The following is a 23,133-nucleotide window of genomic DNA, read 5'->3' as shown; positions in this document are numbered from 1 at the left end:
GTAGCACAAAGGGCATATAGGGCTCGTAGTAATGAGGAGGCATATCACTGGGTCTAGGGTAGAACAGGAAATTCTTAGGATGTAGGTATCTGTAATGAAATATATTTTTTATTTGGCTGACAAAACAATAAGTGGCTAGATGTATAAAATAAAGAATAATCAGTGTTTTTTTAAAAAAACAGTGATATACCATTGGGATTCTGATGTTATAAATCATGAGTTGCTACACTTCAATGGGCATCCTGATATCTTACCTTGGAAGTCAATTAACCTGTCACTAAATGGGGCATTCAAGAATCTTGCTTTATCACAAGGTTATAGTGGAGGACCCAGTGTGTCGCATTAATTGCACAGTTTTATGCCTATAAAATATTTCTGATCTTAGCCAACTACTGGACACATGTTCAAGATGTACCTATGGAAATAGAATTTCACATTTTCAGGCATCACAGGGAACTCCAGAAATTATTTAAATACCCTTATTTTTGTCTTTGAAAATCACATATTTGAGACAGAGAATAGGTTATGTCTACTAAGGTGAGTATTTCTGCTCAGGTGCCTGATCATTACCCACTTAACACTTCAGGGTGATGAAGTTACCTGTTCAGCCTTTCTTAGGGTGATATTTAGCAAATCTTCAAGATTCTGTTATAAAAATAAGATCATAAAATCATACCTCACAGAAGGAGGCATTGTGCTTAAACTGGTTCATTGACAGATCTGTCCAATTAATCCCAATCCCTGCTCTTTCATGTGGCGCTGTAATTTTTTTCCCTTCAAGTATTTGTCCAATTTTCTTTTGAATGTTAATATTGAATCTGTTTTCACTGCCCTTTCAGGCAGCATATTATAGGTTACAACTCGCTGTGTGAAAAAATTGTTTCCTTGTGTTGCCTCTGGTTCTTTTGCCAATCACCTTGAATCTGTGGTTAATGGCACTTCTGACACTGGAAACAGGTTTTTCCTTACGTACTTTATCGAGATTCAGGATTTTGACCACCTCTCAACCTTCTCTGCTCTAAGGAGAACAATATCAGCTGCTCCAGACTCGCCACTTGGCTGAAATCTCTCATTCCTGGCACCATTCTAGTAAATCTCCTCTGTACCTTCTCCAAGGCCTTGACATCCTTCCTGAAGTGTGATTCCCAGAATTGAACACATTACTCCAGCTGAGGCCAAACCAGTGTTCTAGAGGTTTGGCATAACTTCCATCCTTTTACATTCTATTCTTTTATTAATAAAGCCAAGGATCTCATATGCTTTTTAAATAAATTTCTTAACCTTAAACAAACTTTTCAACTTTAAACAAACTTCTCATTTTGCCCTGCTGCCTTCTTAGGATTTGTGTATGTACATACCCAATTCTTTATCTTCCTGCAGCTCTTTAAAATTGTACCATTTTGTTCATATTGCCTCTCCTCATTCTTCCTATCAGAGTGTATCCCTTCACACTTCTCTGCATCAAGTTTCATCTGCCATGTGTCTGCCCAATTCACCAGTCTGTCTATGTCCTCATGAAGTCTGTTTCTATCCTCCTCATTGTTGAATATATTTCTAAATTTTGCATCTTTTGCACACTTTGAAATGATGCCCCATATACCCAAATCCATAACATTAATATATATCAAAAAGAGCGGTGGTTGTAATGCTGACCACTGGAAGTACCACTGTATACCTCCCCTGTCTGACAAACAACCATTCACCACTGCTTTCTGCTTTACATTTCTCAGCTAGTCCTGTATCCATGTTGCCACTGTCCCTTTAGTTCCATGGGTTTTAGTTTTGGATTCCTTTCCATTCCCACTCATGGGAATGTGTCTACTCCCTACTTGAACCATCTCTTCTTTGAAGGTCTCCCACTGTTCAATTACTGTCTTGCATACCAACATTTGATTCCAATCCACCTGGGCCAGATCCCTTTTTGATTCACTGAAATTAGCCCTTCTCCAGTTAAATGCTTTTATGCTTGATTATACCTGTTCCTTTGTATAGCTATTCTAAAGCTAATAATATGATCACTGTTCACAAATGCTCTCCCACTATAACATGCTCCAATTTCCTCACTCCATTTCACAGGACTGGACCCAGCGCTGCTTCCTTCCTCTTGGGCTGCATCAAGAAAGTTTCCAGAATTCCACCCACCAACCCCACCACCCCCACCCCACCCCCCCCCACCCCCCGCCCCCCCCACCCGTCCCCACCCTTCTCCTTGCACTGTTGCTTATCCAGCTAATTTGGTACGATCCAGTTAGCGACCAGTAACTTTTTGTTTAAAGTAGAATAAGTTTGAAATTCCAGTTACCCACTAGGAGAATAAAGGCACAAGATTACACAGTTTTAAGCAAACAAAATGAACTTTACTATACAAGGTAAGAAAAGTAAAACAATCTCCTATACTCTAGCATTCAGAATTAACATGAGATAAATATGAACTAACAGGCAAACTGTAGTTGAATACACCACACTGCACATTAAATGGCAGGTGTGATCAAGTTGAATCCACCGATTTCTCAGCAACCCACCCAGACATCAGTGACAACTGTTAGTCATGAAATCTCATTAAAATTCTGTCTCCCTTATGAAGAATTTCAGCTCTTCACTTTTGAAGATTTAACCTCTAACTTCTCTCAAAATCCACTCCAATGCAGGCTGCCTCAATGAGTGCTTACCTCTCGATGCTTCAATCTATCCTCCTGAGACTGTGTTCCACGGGATTCACAAAGCTGCACTCTCACCTTTAATTACAAGAACACTTCCAAATCTCTCATAGACCCCTAGCTTTACTAAACTGGCACTGCCCTGGGTTTCTCCAAATATCAGCCTCTCAGCTGCACCGAGCTATAAATGGCTCCCAGGGCTTCTCTGAGCCCTAACTGTCTCCAGCATGGAAACAGTGACCTTCTGCTGCCTTCTTAGCTCCTCAGGACTTCTCTGAACCATAAATGCTCCAAATAGTTCACAGACTTCTCTGTGAGCTGCAAGTTACACAAAGTCCAAACTCCAACCACCCCTCTCCCAGCAAACACCAGATAAATTGAAACCAGTGAAACTTCTTAAACTCCACCCATCGCCATGAAGACGTAGTCTTTCAGGTTTCACTGAATGCTTTTAAATTAATTTAGCTCTAACTCTTAAACCAAAACATCTCTCTGGTCTGCATTTCTTTGCAAGCAGTGTAACCATCATGTCTCCAGCTCTCCAGCTAAGTAAGTCCACCTCCTATTTAATGGCTCCATCTTTTCTACTCTGACTCTATTGAACAAACAAGGGTAGCTTTCTGAACTACCATTTCCTGAGATGTTTTAGCAATCACTAAGTTCTAGTTACCTTACCGTTTACAACTTGAATTGTCCCAGTACTAAAAATTGTTTCTAAAATATTAACATGAATGATGAACTAGATATTTACAACAATTTTAGAATAATTAAAGTTTTCCATTATCACTACACTGTAGTTCTTGCACCTTTTAGTAATTTCCCTGTAAATTTACTCCTCCAGCTATTTTCCACTATTTGGTGGCCTTTGGAATATTTGTCACTTCACAGCTTCTCTATTGATTTTAAATTCGAACTAAACAGACTCTATTTTTGACTCCTCAGCTACTCATTCCTCGCCAGTGTGGTAATTGGCTATTTGATCAATACAGGTACTGCCATCTCCCACCCTTTCCTTTTTTTTCCATTTCTGACTTTTATTGAATACTTAGGCTCAGATTTCCTCTCCCAGGTGCGCAGAGACAGGAAAACTCCTTGCTCTGTGAACCCAACCATTAAAAATGGCTGCCCCCAGGTCAGATTTTCACTCCAGGGGGCAGGCTGGATTGGAAGTCGGGCCCGCTGCCCCAGAAACATGCACGGAGGTTGCCGGATGTGGAGGCGAGATGGCCAGATGACCTGCCTCTGTACTTTGGCACTGTGTTGAATTAAATTTAAAAAGTACAATAACAGCCGTCTAGCCCTCATCCTCCTCACTCCACGCTCTCCCCAAGCCAACCTATGCCACCTAATGCCCTCACCCACCTCCAATCATCCTTCGTATACCCATGCCAACCCATTCCTCTCTACCATCCCTCATGCCCCCTCATACCCCCTAATCACCCACATCCCCGTGGCCCTTTATGGCCTTTATGCCATCTTAGTGCCAACTCATGCCAACACATGCCTCTGCTCCACCCTTTGCCCTTACCCTTCCATGTCAACTCACCTAATATCCTTTGGCAGCTCCTTGGCAGCTTTGATAGTTTCTTGACAACTTCACAGTTCTTTGACAGTTTGAGAGTTCCTATGAGTTTATGCACTTTTTACACATAATCATGTTTACTTTTAACCATCCTAAAGGGTGCCTTACCTCTCCCAAAAGGCACCTTACCTCTCCCAAAGGATCACTTATCTACCCCAAAGGTGTTCCAGGACCAAATCCTAAGGGGTACCTTGCATCTCCACAGGGGCACCCTGGCTATCCAAATGAATCCACCAAGTTCAGACCTGGTCTAATCTGCACACTAGAGGTTTCACACTCCTAGCCTATCAAATTCCCACTTAAGTGCAGGCAGCTGGTGATTTAAATGATGAGCTACCTCCACAAACCATGCGCTACTGCCCCTGTGAAAATGGAAGATGCCATGTGGGACTTAGGGTTTCTGGGATTTTCACCACAACAGAAAGGCTCTCCATCATGGTGAAAATCTGGCCCCTTGTGGCCAGGAATATTAAGTTCCCAATCCTTCACTCCTATGAACGAGAAGTAGAACAGTCACCATGGATCAAACAGACAATTTTATCCTGTCTGTACTGATTTTGAACCCAGGTTGTAGAAGTGATAGGCCTGTATCCAATCCACCACTCCTCCTTTCTCAATATCTTCACTTCAATTTTTTTTATTTTACGTTCTCTAGAATTCACACTTGGTTGAACCTCATGCAGTGAGCAAGAATATTGTCTCACTCATACAAACATCAATCAGCAAGTCTATGAAAGTTGTCTTCCATACATTTTGAGGGTTATTGACTTGTACAAGAAATACATTCTGGACCCCTTGTGGACTGATTTAATCTTTATTATTTCTAAGTATTTGTGCCATGATTTGCTTATCTGGCTGTTCCAATTACTTATGTTACTTAAAATAAATGAGGGCGATATATTATAGCTTTAATGCAACAGATTGATGGTGCGATATTTACCACCTTTTGGAGTAAACAGCAGTGTATGGAGGACATCCATAATTATCATGACATGCATAAAATTGTAGTATTAGGTTCATAAAGATGTAGTTGGCTTTTGTTGTGAGTACCAAATAAAAGCTGAGATTTGTAACAATATCCTTTATCTCTGTTTCTCTCTTGGTCACACAAACACACACACACACGCCCCCACTCTTTTTCCCTCTACTTTAAGTCACTGCTATGGGTTGATATTTTTGCCATTCACTGATTGAGTCAAGTGTGGTCTCTGTAATCTAAAACTGTCAGTGCAGATCTATAAACTTTTTTTAAAAAAGAAACAGCTGACAAAGTTAAAATCTGTGCCCATGTTCTGGGAAGAATGTAGCCTGTTCAGCACAAGCAGGGGACTGTGTAATATGCGGCTGGACAGCTTCCACCTCTGCCGAAGACTGCTTTTTCCCAATGCAGTCACAATCTTCTACATATTCTGACTTGTCTGGGATAGTAAATACACAGGGTTCACTGGTGGACTGACATGTTCTTATTTCATAGAGAACTGAAAAAGTATGGATGGTTAAGCTCTGAGCGTCTGTGGCATGCTTTATGTCAGATTAAAATGAATTGTGATTTTACTGTCATTTATCATGCTTGTATCTTTAAGATGAATGGTATAGTTAGAGTTGCTCCAATGATGAAAACCCACGATCTATCACTTCCATTATTGTTAACTAAAAGGGGTCACTAATGAATCCCAAAAAGAACTCAACAAAAAGTTATTTACCCAGATAGTGGTTGGAATATGGAACTTCTTACCACAAGGAGTTACTGAGGTCAATAGCGTGGATATGCTTAAGGAGGAGCCAGGGAAGTACAAGAGGGTGAAAGAATATACAGTAAGGGTTGGATGAAGTAGGGCAGGAGGAGGCTCCTGTGGAGCATAGACACAAGTTTAGAGCTGAATGACTTGCTTCTGTGCTGTAAATTCAAGTAAATGCTAATAAGTCACAATAGTTACTACAACATTTGTGCAGCACACTCTATTCTTATAATCAGTTATTTAGCATTTACATACTACAAACAGTTTTGATATATTGCTGATGTTTTGGAATTTAATACATATAGAGAGCAAAAATGTTGTTACAAATCGATAGCTGACAGTATCAAAGGTATCTTGGAAACTTTGAATCTTCTTATTATTCTTCCTCCTTCTTCTCGAGTTCTCTGCCCGAAGGCAGATCCAAGCCACCGTGCCACGATGACCACCACAGGCAGCGCAAGGAGGCAGCTTCCAAATCAACCCCCATGCTGTCAACACCAATCTGATCCGCACTGGCTGTCCAGCCATCTGAACCATCCAGTGCCACCCCGCACCCCTGCCCGCCCTCCCCATGCCCCCTTAAAGGTGCCTAGTTGCTGCGGCAACATATCCTTTTACATGCATGGTGCAGCCTGGAGCTATGGATAATGATAGCAGAGGCCCTGATTTCTTTCCATCAAAACGCTTGCCAATGGTATATGTTGGAAGGATTTACAAGTTGATACTCAAACTGTGTGGCCGCTTTCTGACCACACCTTCCTTGGCCGTCAAGTCCTGGAGTGGGACTTGAACCTTAGCTTAGAGGCAGGGACCCTGCCACTGCGCCACAAGACCTCATTTCTTCATTATTGAACATAAAAGTGTTTTACAGCTTTCACAGTGCAACTTGCACTAGAAATTACTCTGCACTTCGCCTCCCCCCTCCCCCCTCCAAATTTAAAGCTGGAACTTCAAAGGGTAAAGGCAATAGAACAATTTCTCAGCTCGTTTTCCCCACTCTAGATTTAATATACTGTTTCCCTCACCCCGAGTTCCCACATGAAAACCTTGGCCGAAAAACAGACACTAAGAACTCGGTGGGACGCGGGTGTTTCCTGTGGGAATGTAGTTGTACACGGAAGGTTTTTCCCTACAGCATTTCTCCGCTGAGCCTCTCCCACGGAAGCATTGTGTTCTCGCTGCGCATTGTACTTGGGATAACCTCACACACTGCTCGAGATAGCACATGTTCACAAACACTTTAAGCATGGCCATAAATGCTTCAGTAAAACATCAGAAGAAACCAGATATGATGCCCGCAGTCTCAATATTAACAAATGGTGCAGGCATCTTCCTTTAAACATCGGTATGATACAGTACAGTATTTATTTTAGGGATATCATGAACTCAATTCATAGACAGCAAGACTGACAAGTGTTATTCTTAGTGCAAATAAAACAGCTGAGGCTGAGGGATTCTTTCGTGAACTGTTGTTTATTTCTATTTGGGCATTTAGTCGCTACATACCAATCCAATCCACAAAGGGATAAGCACTTGCTTCGAGTGTATCACGTTCTTAGAAGACAAATGTAAATACACGTGTTAAATCATACTATAAATAATATCACACTTACATAATCAAAGTAAATATTATTAGAACCTCAACTCAGATTTCATATCTCCCATTCAGGCTCCGATGCAGTATTTCTTCTGCTTATCTGTTTTGGCAATCAATAATAAACATTGACTGTGTATTTGTTGAACATCTGTGTTTCCGCTGTCAAATGGTGGCTGTGTCATTGGTAATGATTTATGCTATGGATGTCTGTCCAATTTAATCCACATCTCCACTCACTAGATTGGCGTCACTCATCACACTGCACGAAGCCAAACTGAAATCAGCTCTTGAAGGTTATATTTGTAAAACACGGAGCGCCGTGTCCCCAGTCATTTCCACGTTTATCCATGTCATTGAGACTTGTTTCCTCTTGCCGGTTCATGGAATTCTGCCGAAAGAAAATCACAGTCATTTATTAAATTGTGTTTGGAAGGGAATGGGGTCTGTGTTAAGAGGTTGAAAATAGGACAATTAAACCAGTGAATATGGGTTGGGCGAAGTGAAGGTCGCATAGACAGAAATGTATACAGTATAAAAGGTGGGATGTGAGAGTATCGTGGATTAAAGTAATGAAGTGAGGAAATGACAAGCAAAAACAAATTTGAAATAAAAATAAAAAATGAAATGCAGAATAAACAACATCTGTGTAAAGTGAAACAAATGTCAGGTAAAAGTACATTGTCAACGCGGTAAATGCACTTGCCCGTACAGACCTCTATGCTTGAACTATGTTGTTTACTGTCGCTTCAATAAACTACATAGAGCATCTATTTACGCCGATCTTTTCATAGTGTGGGTAGCGATCCTCTTACCTTGGGGCCAGTATTTCCGAAAAAGATGACCCGACTGTCTGTGACTGCATCATCTGCAGAAAGCACCGTCGGGATGTTGATCCCAGCAAGGTGAAGCGGCTTCAGATGCAGCCATGTAGAAACTTCGATGTGACCAATAAGCTGGTTTGAAAACATATGTATATTTGTCTCTGTGACAAATCGCTCTTGTGAGAGACCCATTAAAATGAACCTAGGATGTAACGGGAATTCACACCCAGTCCATGTTGTGTGTGTGCCCTGACTCTGTGAGTCAAGGTGAATTACGATATTAATGCATGTTACGCGCTCTTGTTTCTCGGATCTGCTCGTCTGGTAAAAGAAATCTCTGGAATTCAGCAAGACAGCTGTCACGCAAAACATGAGGTGGCAACGTGATTAGCATAGTTTGCTTCTTTAGTCAGTTCTAATAGCACAAGGATTACATTTCAGTTGCTTAATATATGCAGTTTTGTCTGTGTTAAAGGCGTCTTTCACTCCTGGTTAAAAAGGTCTTGTGACATGAGATCACGCCTCCCACTATGCCCGGAATGACAAGGAAGCGGTGGTCCTGACCGAGCCCTGGGTAAAGCTCCCAGCTTGGAACATGATCTCATTCAGAGGCGCCAATTTTATATATAAGGGATGTAGAGGCTGGGAGGCTCATCAGAAGTTTGCAGTGGCCACTGAGGGAACTCAACTGGATTCAAGGAGTCTTCCTTTCCAATAACTACTGGCAACATGGTTATGCTACGAGTTGAAGATCTGGTAAGAACTTTAATGCAAACAACCCATATTATTAAAGATATCTTATCCAGCAGTTGTTTGTACATGAATTGCAGGTTATATGTAATGTCCCTGCTAGTGATAAATATCCTATACCAGAGTTTAAAAATATTGTCATTCGATTGTAAATGGTTTTCTAACAGGTTCCATTGATTCAAGTGAAAGGAACAATACTTAATGTGTGATTCTTATATATGAGCTTGCATTAGTGTATTTCTGCAATAACTATGAATAATAGTCATTGTTAAATGTTTTATGAGACAGAGGAATACGTTAACAATTTAATATGTTGTGATTAAACAGAACGGCAATGATAAGTTACAGAGTGAGAATAATACACAGCAGCATGAACGTATCATCGCTTCTTTATTGGTGAATGACTCAGGATATCTTGGTGTTCAAACGACCACAGTAACGATGATATTCTATTAGGTAGAAAATTGCATTAATAAATCAACGAAAACTCTTACGTTTTATGGACAGATGATTTGATTAAGTGACAGGGACTATGAATTCAAACATGAACTTTGCTTAAAAATATATCTCAAATGGATTTATCGGACAGTTTAACTGGGCTGGGATATTGTCTGAAATTTCATCCACAATAAAAGTCATTCCTCCTAAATTGGAATTTGATAAACTGGAGTAGATGGTAATTCAGTTCGTTTCTATTGGAGGAGCCCGGCGCTCTGGACAGTGAACAAAAACAAAACCTGGAAAAACTCAGCAGGTCTGGCAGCATCTGCGGAGAGGAACACAGTTAACGTTTCGAGTCCGTATGACTCTTAAACAGAACTAAGGAAAAATAGAAGAGAGGTGAAATATAAGCTGGTTTAAGGTGGTGGGTGGGTGTGGAGTGGGACAAATAGAGCTGGATAGGGGGCCAGTAATAGGTGGAGATAGCCAAAAGATGTCATAGACAGAAGGACAAAGAGGTGTTGAAGGTGGTGATATTATCTAAGGAATGTGATAATAAAGGTACAGATAGCCCTAGTGGAGGTGGGGTGGGGGGAAAGGGTTCGGAATAAACTAAAAGGTAGAGATAAAACAATGGATGGAAATACATTTAAAAATAATGGAAATAGGTGGGAAAAGAAAAATCTACATAAATTATTGGAAAAAAGAGGGATTGGAAAGGGGGTGGGGATGGAGGAGAGAGTTCATGATCTAAAATTGTTGAACTCAATATTCAGTCCAGAAGGCTGTAAAGTGTCTAGTCAGAAGTTGAGGTGCTGTTCCTCCAGTTTGCATTGAGCTTCACTGGAACAATGCAGTAAACCAAGGACGGACATGTGGGCATGAGAGCAGGATGAAATGGCAAGTGACAGGCAGGTCTGGGTCACGCTTATGGACAGACTGAAGGTGTTCTGCAAAGCGGTCACACAGTCTGTGTTTGGTCTCTCCAGTGTAGAGGAAACTGCATTGGGAGCAGCGAATGCAGTAGACCAAATTGAGGGAAGTGCAAGTGAAATGCTGCTTCACTTGAAAGGAGTGTTTGGGCCCTTGGACAGTGAGGAGAGGGGAAGTGAAGGGGCAGGTGTTGCACCTTCTGCAGTTGCATGGGAATGTGCCGTGGGAGGGGGTTGGAGTGTAGGGGTTGATGGAGGAGTGGACCAGGGTGTCCCGGAGGGGACGATCCCTGCAGAATGCCGCCAGGGGGATGAAGGGAAGATGTGTTTGGTGGTGGCATCATGCTGGAGTTGGCAGAAATGGCAGAGGATGATCCTTTGAATGTGGAGGCTAGTGGGGTGATAAGTGAGGACAAGGGGGACCCTATCATGGTTCTGGAAGGGAGAGGAAGGTGTAAGGGCGGATGCGCGGGAGATGGGCCGGACACGGTTGAGGGCCCTGTCAACCACCATGAGTGGACAGTGAACTGGTTTCCGCATGGTTGTGCTCAACGCGGCTGAAGGGGCCTCCTCCGCCTGAACTAATTTCGTGTCTTTTCCACTAGGTGACTGGCAAGAAGAGTGAGGTTAAATCCACGGGATGGGAGGCCGAGCCGCGGAGGGTGCAAGAAGAGTTTGGAAATGGAGAATACTGTGCCGCGATGGCAATCGAGAAGCAGGATGGGCTGAAAGCCCAGACAGAGCCATTCCCCTTCATCCCCAGCCACAGCCACCAGAAGGAGAAACTACAGCCAGTGCCACACAGCAAAAACGTACGCCCCGTGGGGAAAAATTAATTTCTCTCGTATTCCCTTCACAGCCTCGTATTAAAAGGCCAGCGACTTACCCTTGCTCCAGCTTACATGTCGAGCAGTGTGTCTGACTCGATTTGCAACCTAACACCATTCAAATGATATCACATTTACCTTTCGACTCCTTAGGCTTTTCAGTGTTGATGTGTGCCAATGCTAGGGTGTGTTCGGCTTTCACTAACGATTCTCGTTGTTGTGTTTAGATAAAGCCAGCGGAGCAGAGGCTGAAACTTGAAACGATAGATGACCTTCAATTCATCGTTAGGTTGAAGAAGAAGAAGCAATCTAAGGCCATTGTTGTGGAGCCCCCAGCAGAGCAGGAAGCCGAGACTATCGTAAGTTAAAGGCTACAGGCGCAAAAGTGAGAACATAAAGAAATGGAGCTGGTCTTCTAAAAACTAATCCCTTCCCTGTGTTCTGCCCCAGACTGGACCTGTTGATGTGGAAACCTTTTGGAAGGCGGCAGTGGACAACAAACTTGCTGTAATTGAGAAATACCTGGCGGATGGGGGGCATCCAGATGTGTGTGACCAGGTAAAATAAAAAGCCAAACTTTTTTTGTAATTCTGGCTGATTAAAGGGAACGAAACAAACATTTGTTTTTATATATATATATTTAAACAGTTTAACAGGACTGCCATGCACCGCGCCTGCTCAGAGGGAAATGGAGAGATTGTACTGAAGCTACTAGAAGCCGGAGCCTCCATTGAGTTTCGAGATATGGTACTGATCCAATCATCAATATCTATCTATATCATCCAAACACACCAACGGGTGAAATGAGCGATGCATAAATCGTGCACTTTAAGGCAGTACATTAGGTTAAGGGAATATTAACTCTAATAATTTCTTACAATGACTGCATGAAAGCGTGTTTTTCAATAACTGAACTCCAGGGACTCATTTACAAGGAGGGACAACATAAACTAGGATTGTATTCCCTGGAATGCAGAAGTTTAAGGGATGATTAAATCAAAGTTTTCAAGATACTGAATGGAATTAATATCATAGGTAGTGCGAAACTATTTCCATTGGCTGGTGAGAATAGGACTAGGGAACATAGCCTGAGCATTAGAGATAGACTTTTTAAGGATGAAGTTAGGAAACATTTCTGCATGCAGAGAGCAATAGAAGTTGGAAACTTTCTTTTGCAATCAACAATTGATGTTAGATCATTTTTTACTTTTAAATCTGAAATTAATAGAAATATATTAACCAAAGCTATTAAAGGGTAAAAGTATATTACAGATCAGCCACAATTTAATTGAATGGCAGAGCAGACTCGAGGAGCTAAATAACTTAACCCTGTTCATATGTACCTACAATTTTGTTCGGTTTGAGGGGGGACACAAGACAAACAGAGCTGAGTATACACACTGCATGCTGCATTTTCATATGATTTATGCCATCGCGTCGTGTGATTGCAAACGTTTTGTATGGCATTCTAATTCACGTTAATTGCGAAATGTGCGCCACTCATATTAATGAATTATTTAAATTGCTTTTGGCACAGCTCAATGCAACGGCGGTCCATTGGTCCTGTCGTGGTGGTAGCCTCGAAGTGCTGAAAACTTTGTTAAACAAAGATGCAAATGTAAACGCCAAAGACAAGGTGAGCAGTTATCCGCATAATCAAATATCATGCCAAGATTCAAGCGCAATAAAGTCTATTTGCCAATAACTGCTCTCTGTCTTTGTTTCATACAGTTATCTAGTACTCCTTTGCACGTTGCTGTCAGAACTGGACACTATGATTGTGCTGAACACCTTATTGCATGTGGAGCAGATCTGAATGCCAGAGATATAGTATGTATTAACTCATAAAAAATCTTTCCATCTATCTATTTATCTATCTATCTATCTGTCTCTGTCTATCTATCTTATTATATTGGACTCATTTCTTCTGTAAAAGAGAGCTGTAAAAGACGAGGCTGTAACTGTGTTTAAATTTCGCGATGATATATAAACATATATAAATTTATAAAATTATAACCTAACTTAAACACAGCTCCCTCAGATCAGAGGATCTGAGGAAGCACAGTTCTGGAGGCGCTAACAAGATACGTTACTTGCCATATGGCCAGCAGAATGACTATTGGCTGGAAACCCTTGGTTTGGACATTGGGTGTCAAAATTGATGGTCGCTGCTACTGTCGGCCTCTTGGGTTTGCTGCAAAAGTTGACTTTACTGCATCCGCCTCCAGCCCACTACTAGGCACAGGATCTTACTAAAAGCAGGTTCTGCACCAAGGGAATATTGGGCATCTGCAGCTAATTGGAACTTAGAAGGACTAGCTAGTTTATATCAGGTCAAGTGGAGGGCAGTGATGGGAGAATTTGTGCTTAAGCTGGGAATTGGGGGTAGAAAGAGGAAAACCAACCCACGTTTTAATATTCCATTTTGGGAGCTTACAATTGTTTCAGCATTGCACCCATGTTAATTTGGGAACAGTACCTGTATTCTGCCCGTTGTATAGTAATAAAGAACATTTACATCACTGACTGGTTTCGCCGTGCCTAAGCTGCGTTGACTTGGGTGAGTGAGTGTCCTGTGAGAGTGAGGTATATCCTGAGAGAATGCACTTGTTCTGTGTAAACAGGCGCCTTACCTCTGTGAATTTTTCAGCGGTTATTTTTGGGGAATTTTAAACAATAGAGCTGGGCTTCTGCCTGTGATGAAAACAAAATGATTTTGCTGAATAGTAACCTTTATCTCCCAAATGTCACTTTCTGAAGGAAGGGGACACTCCTATGCATGATGCAGTCAGACTGAGCCGTTACCGACTGATGAAGCTGCTGATGATTTACGGAGCCAACCCAACTTTAAAAAACTGCGTAAGTGCAATAATAAACAAGTATATTCACTTGCAACCTTTACGGGATTTAAAGCTGAATTTGTTGAAGTTAGATTCTTTGAAGATTGTTTTTAAAAATAGCATAATTTGTTAATCATTTTGAAGAACATATACCAGGAGATTCAGTGGCTAACAAAGGACATGACCAGGGGTTAGCTTAAAGCAGACTTGATAAATAGCAATCAGTAAGACAACATTTAGACCCATTGGAAACTCTAGTCCTATAAGCCTTTGATTTTCGGGTTTTATTTTCTCTTGAATGGCGTATCGGAAAGTTAGCGGAAATCGGCTGCCACCGAATACATTGGGTGGTGGGTGGTTGAGGGGTAAGATTTTCTGCGGACTTTTTCCATTTCACCGCTGTAAACTCAGTGGGAAATCTATTTACACCTTTAAGCAGTGGAACACCAGAAGCCCTGAGGAAATTCACCCTTTCCCCATCCCCTCCTCTGTGTTTTTCATAACCGGAACATTTCGGGTTTAATCAGCAATTTTGGAACGAAGAAAATACATAGTAAAATGGTAGAAGGAACTTGTTTAGCGCAGTAGCTCTGTCCTTGGCGCTTTTGTTCAGTAGCCAACTCCAGATGTAGACCAGAATGGTATCAGGGTGATTCTGGTTGACTTGACCTTAAATTTATGACTCATCCTTTGCGTGGTAATTATCCGGTTTAATCAAGCGGAATCCTGACATCAGAAAGCTTACTTGCGATTAATCATGTATGATTATAATTAGTTGGAGCATATTGTTTCTCATACACTTGTGGAAATAACATTTTTCTGCTCAATCACACTGTTAGAAGGACCACAAGCAGGACTACATTGTTGAAACAATATATAGGCTATAAATATTTTAAATCCTCTCATTTTGTTTAAATAGTGGGAAGTAATATTGGCAAGCGGGGTTTGCTAAGATAAAATGCAAAATAAAACTAAGCACTTAATACATTTGCCGTTGACCTTCAATGTTCGGTAGTGTAAGTCACTTAGAAATTGCGTTGTTTGCCGACAGATATTTTGTCCGTTATAAGCAGCTGTACAATAAATCGAATTTGTAGCGAGAATCTTCAAGATCAGTGAATATAATTTTGATGATAACCTGAAGTAACTTTTCATATTAGAAAATTTGAATTATCCAGCAATTTCCACTAAGCAGCATAAATATAACAGTAAACTGAGGATTCAGTGCTTAAAATAAATTCCAAGATAATGTGAATTAAACAACTTTAAATGGTTTAGATTTTGGAGTAATTAGTTTGACAAGTTTAAAGAGCCTGTTTAAACATGTTCTTGTAGTGTTGAATAAAATGTGTGTTGACTATAACACCAACTTCAGCATATGCGCAACTGCACAGCACCATATTTTGACAGGCGAGCTATGTAAAGACTATATCTCCACAGCACCAATCTCAACATAGTTGCTCACTTTAAACTCAAAAGTGGTCCTTAGGGAGAGCTTTGTGAGATGTAAGTGTAGTACAGAAATTGCCTGGACTCAAAAAACGATCAACTTGGATGATCAACAAAATGCTTGGATGCAAATTTATTTAAAAAAAAACTTAAGAGGAAATATACCCCAAATCTTTAAAGGAAAGCTGGAACTACCATAGGTCTGTCAGCAACACTTGATAGGTGACTTGTCTGACCTATCACCTGCTTAAAACAAAAACCAGAAATTATTAGATGACCAGCATGATTTCTACATCAGATAATAGAGAAGTATGAGAGAAATTAAAGACCTTGAAGATACAAAGAACATGTGAATAGCTATATCAGTGGGAGGCAACCCAAGGAGGGGATTAGGAGGTGAATTGAAAGCCTGTGGATCAGGTCTGAAATTAGAACAGGAAAAGCAGGCAAATAGGGTGCAGTATTTCAGCCTTTCCCATTTTGTACACATTGTGGAATCACACTGTAACACCATGGAATTTTTAAGAATATGTACAACAATGTATCGCTGTGAGCATTTCACAATATTTTAACACTTCTTAACATATTGAATTGTAAAAGTTGCATTTTGTAATTGATGCTTTCTTATTACAGAATGCACAGACACCGCTAGATCTTGTTCTACAGTGGCAGACTGGCACAAAGGAAATCCTTAACCAATTTATGGAAAATTCACAGAAGTCACCAAAGTGAAGTTTGCTGCAGTGCGAAAAAAAATTACATCCCACCCCCTCTCCCAAGAATGCCAGGTGCATTCTCCTGGTGTGGTGATTTGTGAGAACCTCAACACACTCACAACTGATTTGTCCTTAGAATTGAGTTTAATAATTTAAACTTGTTGTGGTAACGTGAATATTTTATTGCAATCGCTTCAGTTCTTAACTTGATGAAAATGGACTAAGAGACCTGAAAAGTCAAGATTGTATTCAAAGAAGATTGGAATCTCTGTTGATCTTTTTGACTGTCAGTAACAAAGTTTACTCTGGGATTCTGGAACGTTGAAGGAACAAGGCTGGGTGATACTGGAGATCTGAAAGTTGCAGTGTTTTGTTGGTGCATGGTTAAAGTTTTAGACACACTGGAGGGATAAAGTTTTTAAACACTTGCTTGAAAGGTTTCACTATCTGATATCTAATCAGCAATGGCGTAATTAAGTTCCATAACATTCCCCCACCATGTCTATTGAGATGGAAATTCAATTATTAAAAGTTATTTAAAAATAGTTGGATTTGAAACTGGGATCTTGAATGAAATGAAGGTGTGAGTAAGTACTGTATATGGAAAGTCAGTGAGGACTTATGAAGCTTATGAACTGAATAATTAGGATGTGATTGACTGTATTTATGATGTAAAATTTGTATATTTATATAATGTTTTAAATTTGTAAATTTTGCATAATTTTAAGCATTTATTGTTATTTATCTGCAATTGAATTAAGAAAGAGTAAGGCTACTTTTGAAAATGGAATATGATTCCAATAGCTTGGACAAAATGTGAATGAGTATCTTTTGTATTGGGTGGCACAATAATGGGATGCAGCTAGAGGAAAGTTTAGCAAGGAAAGATAGTTTGATTCTGGTGGTCGCTGAGAGGACAGGAAGACTCGGGGATTTATAGTGTCATACCTATGGACATGTGGCAGAACAGAATGCAACCTGATCTCAGCAAATGTAGGCAAAGGGCTTTCTGGTGGGCTTTTATGTCCAGCTTCTGCTTTTAGGTAATTATGGGCAGGCTGCCCAAGATTACATGCTTGAAGCTCCCCCAGCACTATGCGGTGTCCCACAATGTTTATCTGCTTGTCTTCTGCAAAAAGGGGGTAATTTCTGACATATTTCATGTTGCATTGAGTTCTATTTTAAAACAAAAGCTTTTGTATGGTCCTTTTCTGTATTTTTACCTGAGATTTTCTCAGAAAACATTGAAAGCAGCATTGTAGACAGAACATAAATAAAGTATGAACGTGGGATTGAGACTCTTAAAAAATAATTTCAAGCATGCTAGTAATTATATCTGCATTCACATCAGAGTGCTGACATTTGTGAAGATAAGGGATACAAAACAGTAGACCGTTAAGATATCAATGCGACCTAATAGGATATTGTGATTTAACAATTCAAAGGACCCACCAATCTTCTGTAGTAAGGTTATAGCTGTGTATTCAGTATGTGGCACAACAAATATCCAAATAATTGAGTAACTAATTACATCCATTCACAGGGCTTTCCGGTAATGTCCATTGGAAACAACAATTCCCACAATTACCAAGATACTTCTTCCTATCCTATTTTCTGACTCCATTCCTTTCTCCTGATTGTTACATTTGTGTTGGTGATAGCACCTTCCATATCAAAGCATGGCAATGTCCTTTTCTTAGTCGAGGACTATGTTCTGTTGTGGTCCTTCCCATTTCACATGTTTTTTTCTCCTCCATCCACCACAACTCCACCAGGATTGGGTACTGCTTTTTCCCCCATCACCAAGCATATTCAACAGATCACCCTCCCATATTTCTGCCATCTACATTACCCCACCAATAAATGCATTCCCCCCTCCCTCCATGTCCTGATTCACTCCTCTGGCACCCCTACAAACTGCTGTTCTTTCGCCAGCACCTTCCCTTGCAAATGCAGGAGTTCCAACATCTATTCACTTACCTCCTCCCAGCTTACATGCATTTCCACCAAACTGTATCCACTTTTAATGTTGCAGTTTCCTCTACACTAGGGAGACCAAACACAGGATTGAGATAATACTCCTGAACACATTTGCAAGCATAACCCCAAGCCCAATCATTTCTTACTTCAGTTCCTCATCACACTCCTGTCTTTGACCTTACACAAAGATCAGCCTAAATTTGAGGGCTAGTACCCAACCACTCAATTAGTTAGTTTTCAGTTGTCTGGCTTAAACTGATTTAAACCTCAACTTTAGGTTCAGTCAATGGATGAGGCAGCATATCAGGGATGGGGAGAAGAGTGACAGTTGGGCACTCAATGTGAACAGTTTTAGGGTGTGCTTCACCTTTAGCGTCAACCTACTTTCTTCCTGTCCAGAGCTACTAGATTCTTTACCACTTTGCCAGTTTTTTTTTCAGACCCCAGCTGTCTTGGAATCTCAAGTTGTGTACCCTAATGTCTTTAATTTTCCTTTCCCTTATTGGCTCATGTTAACATTATAGTATTTACAGCAGGGAGGCAGGCCATTTAGCCAAACAGGCCTATGCCATGATTTATGTTCCCCAGGCCTTTCACCCTTCTTCACCTAACCCAATGACCATCAATATATCCTTCTGTTTCTTGCTTCCATATTTTATATATATATATATATATATATACATACATAGCTTCATCATAAATGCTTCAATGCTACTTGGCTCAACTAATCCCTTCGGCAAAGTTCCACGTTCTAACCACTCTCTGGGGGAAACTTTCTTCTAAATTCACTATTGGATTTATTAGTGACTATCTTATATTTATGACACTGAGTTCTGGTCTCCCCTGCAATCGGATACAGCTTCTCTATATCTGCCTGCTCAAACCCTTTCACAATCTTAAATACATCTATCAAGTCACCGCAGTGTTTTCAAATAAAGAATCCCAGCCTGTTCAATCTTTCCTTATAGGTATAACTGGTTAGTTCTTGCATCATTCTGGTAAATCTTTTGTTGCACCTTAAGTGTCTCTATATCATTTTCACAATATGGAAACCAAACTGTTTACAGTACTCCAAATATGGCCGAACCAAGGGTCGATACATGTTTAACATTCCTCTAGAAATGAACCCCGATGTTTTGTGTTTTTTTTTAAATAGTCTTATTAGCCTGCATTGCTACTTTGGTGATTTGTGTAGCTGTACCCAAGATCCCTATGCTCCTCTTTTTCATTTAGACACTTATTTTCCAAACTAAATGCATCACCTCACATCAGCATTGGGAAACCAGGCAGATCAATTGAGGTGAGAACTTGAAGGATTCAGGAACTAAGTGCCTTTACACTTACCTTCTGGATCAAGGTGCCTCCAAGAACACCCTCCATGATTGGGTGCCCACACCCCTGCCCCAAACCAAGATCATCAACCCCCTCCATCTCCATATTTTCAGAAAATTCTTTAAGGCATTGGCAAACATTGGCTTCATCTCAGATGATGTTCATTGCTATACAACAGAAAGAATATGCAAATACAGAAAGGAGAATGATCTTATAGGACACCACAACTCCACAGATCCAATTGCAGGTTTACAATGCAAGGTCCGTAGCTTAAAAAACTATGGGTCAGTGATGTTATGTTTTGAAGAGAGACAAGTATGACATCATCTACTGTTCCTCCTTTCTTAGTTGGTTCACACAATAGTTCACGGCTGGGTGATAGGATTCAGATGCAAAACAGCCAATATTTGTTGTACTAGGGATAAATGCAAGTTGTTGTTGATATCTAAATCATATTATTTTACAGTATCACAGTATTTTTACAGTGCAGGAGGCAGCTATTTGGCCCATCAAGTCTGCACTGGCTCGCTGAAAGAGCATTCTACCTAGTCCTATTCCCCTGCCTTTCCCCTGTAACCTTCCACACTCTCTCTCTCTTCAGATAGCAATCCAATTCCTTTTTGGATACCTCGATCAAACCTGTCTCCACCCCCCTTTCAGGAAGTTTGCTCCAGACTCCAACCACCCTCTGGGTGAAAAAACATTTTCATCACATTTACTCCTTTTGCCAATTATTTTGAATCTGTGCCCTCTATTCCTTGATGTTCTCTTGAGTAGGTGTAGTTTCTCACTATTTACCCTGCTCATCCCTCAGGATTTTGAATACCTCTATCAAGTCTTCTCTCAGCCTTCTTTTCCCCAAGGAAAAGAGTCCCAACCTCTCCAAGCTATCCTCATAACTACAGTTATCGCTGGAATCATTCTTGTGAATTCCATGTGTGCTCTCTTCAAAGCCTTCACATTCTTTCTGAAGTATGGCACCCAAAACTGGATGCAGTATTCCAGCTGAGACCTAATATCTTATATAAGTTCAATATGACCTCCTTATTCTTGTACTCAATGCCTTTATTAATAAAAGCAAAGATATTATATGCTTTATTAACTGCTCTCAATATGCCCTGACATCTTCAATGACCTATGTACGTATACATCAAAGTCTCTGTTTCTGCACCTCCTTTAGAGGCTTCCCCTTTGTTTTATACTGTCTCACCATATTCTTTCTGACAAAATGAATCAACTCACACTGCATTGAACTTCATCTGCCCAATTCACCAACATGTCTCTGTCCTTCTGAAGTTCAAGGCTATCCCATCACAGTTGACAACATTTCCAATCTTCGTATCATTTGCAAATTTTGAAATCATGCCTTGCACACCAGTCTAGGTTATTAATATACATCAGGAAGAGCAAGGGTCCCAACACTGACTCCTGGGGAACTCCACTACAAACCTTCCTCCTATCTGAAGAACAACCATTTATCACAACTCAGCTTCCTGTCACTCAGCCAATTTCTTATCCAAGTGCCTACTTTCCCTTTTATTCCATGACCTAGGATTTTGCTCAAATCTGTTGTGTGGCATTGTATCAAATGATTTTTGAAAATCCATATACACATCAACAGCATGGCCCTTAACAACCTTCACGTTACCTCCTCAAAAAACTCCAGCAAGTTAAACATCACTTCCCCTTTATGAATCCATGTCGGCTTTCCTTAATTATCCCGCACTTGTCTATTGATTTTATTCCATACTATGGTTTCCAGAAGTTTCCCTGCCACTAAGGTCAAACTAACTGGTCTGTAGTTGCTAGCTTTATTCTTGCATTCCTTTTTGAACAAATGTGTAACATTCACAATTCTACAGTCCTCTGGCACCTCCCTTATGTCTTAAGACCGGAAGATTACCATTAATGTCTCTGTAATTTCCACTCTCACTTCCCTCAGTACTTTTGGATGCATCTCATCCAGTCCTGGTACCTTATCTATTTTAAGTAAAGATAGCCTTTCCAACACTACCTTCCTCTCGATTGTAGGTTCTTCTAATGTACCAGTTACTTCCTCTCTCACCACTGCCTGTGTAGCATTCTCTTCCTTTGCGCAAAGCACTCATTCAACACCTCCACAAGTCCCCTTTTTTTGTCCCTAATCTTTCTTTAAGTACCCTTTTATTATTTACATGTTCAAAACCCCTTTCATGTTAGTTGCCAGCCTCTTTTCATGCTTGCTCCTTGCTTTTATTAGTTTCGTCATTTCCCCCTGGTCTTTCTATATTCAGCCTGAGTCGCCATTGTATTTTCTACCTGACATCTGTCACATGCACTTTTCATTTTTAATGAAATCTCGTCATCCAGGGCACTCTGGATTTATTTGTACTACCTTTCCCCTTCAAGGGAATATACCTTGATATTGCCTGTGATACTTTTTCATTGAAGGTGGTCCATTGTTCAGCCACCATCTTTTCTGTCAAAATTTGATTCCAACTCACTCGAATCAGATGCTTTCTCCTCTCATTGAAGTCGGCTTTTCCCCAATTAATTATCCCTGCTCTGGATTGTTCCCTGTCCTTTTCCGTGATTAACCTAAACCTTATAATATAATGGTCACTGTCCCCTGGAGGCTCTCCCACTGATATTTGATCCACTTGGGCCAATTCATTCCCCAGAACCAGGTCCAAAAGTGCATGCCCCCTCATTGGGCTGGAAACATATTGCTGCAGAAAAATTATCTTGAACATTCCAGGAACTGTCACCGCCTCTGTACTATTCCCACCTCAGTCTATATTTGTATAATTGAAGTCCCCCATTACGATTACACTATAATTCTTGCAGCCTCTGCGCAATTTCTATGCAAATTTGTTTCTCCACATCCCTTCCACTAGTTGGTGGTTTATATACTACACCAATCAATGTTATTGCACCTTTTTCATCCCTTACCTGCTTGGTAAGGATTCCATCCTTGACTCCCCTGGAACATCCTCTCTCTCCAGTACTGTAATGCCATCTCTAATCAATATTGCCACTTGCCCCCCCACCGACCGCTTTTCTTCCCTTCCTGTCTCTCCTAAACATCTTGTACCCAGGAATATTTAACATTCAGTCCTGCCCTTCATTGAGCCAGGTCTCCATTATAGCAATAATATCATAGTTCCATTCCTCAACCTGTGCCTGCAGTTCACTAGTCTTCTTAATCGCACTCTGTGCATTCACATACATGCACATTAGCCCTGATTTAGGCTTTTTTTTTTTTACTTTCCCCTTTATTCTGACCCCATCTGATGACTTACGATTGCCTACTCTAATTCTATCAAAGTCTCCAAGTATTTGATCTATCTTGATACTACTGTCTGATGGATACTCCTTTCTACAAGAATTTAATAAAAGCTTGCAAGATGGATGAGAACTATGTCAGTTGTGGTGCTTATTCAAGGATATTCACTTTTTCTGAAAAGTACCCACTAACATCTTTGAAAATG

At 40.6% G+C, this 23,133-nt stretch overlaps 1 protein-coding gene across 1 annotated transcript; it reads left to right on the top strand.

Moving 5' to 3' along the window:
* Nucleotides 1-9,056: 9,056 nt before the first annotated feature.
* On the top strand, nt 9,057-17,641 carry ankrd1b (ankyrin repeat domain 1b (cardiac muscle)). The gene is made up of 9 exons (XM_041209824.1): nt 9,057-9,152; nt 11,125-11,331; nt 11,574-11,705; nt 11,797-11,904; nt 11,995-12,093; nt 12,884-12,982; nt 13,078-13,176; nt 14,107-14,205; nt 16,269-17,641. The coding sequence occupies exons 1-9, from the start codon at nt 9,126-9,128 to the stop codon at nt 16,365-16,367; spliced, it is 969 nt and encodes a 322-aa protein (XP_041065758.1). The 5' UTR covers nt 9,057-9,125; the 3' UTR covers nt 16,368-17,641.
* The last annotated feature ends 5,492 nt before the right edge of the window (nt 17,642-23,133 follow it).

Source organism: Carcharodon carcharias, chromosome 17 (genome assembly GCF_017639515.1).
Source record: "Carcharodon carcharias isolate sCarCar2 chromosome 17, sCarCar2.pri, whole genome shotgun sequence".
Lineage (NCBI taxonomy): Eukaryota > Metazoa > Chordata > Chondrichthyes > Lamniformes > Lamnidae > Carcharodon > Carcharodon carcharias.
Note: the sequence above shows the minus strand (reverse complement) of the source record. Positions and strands in the feature narration are given on the sequence as shown.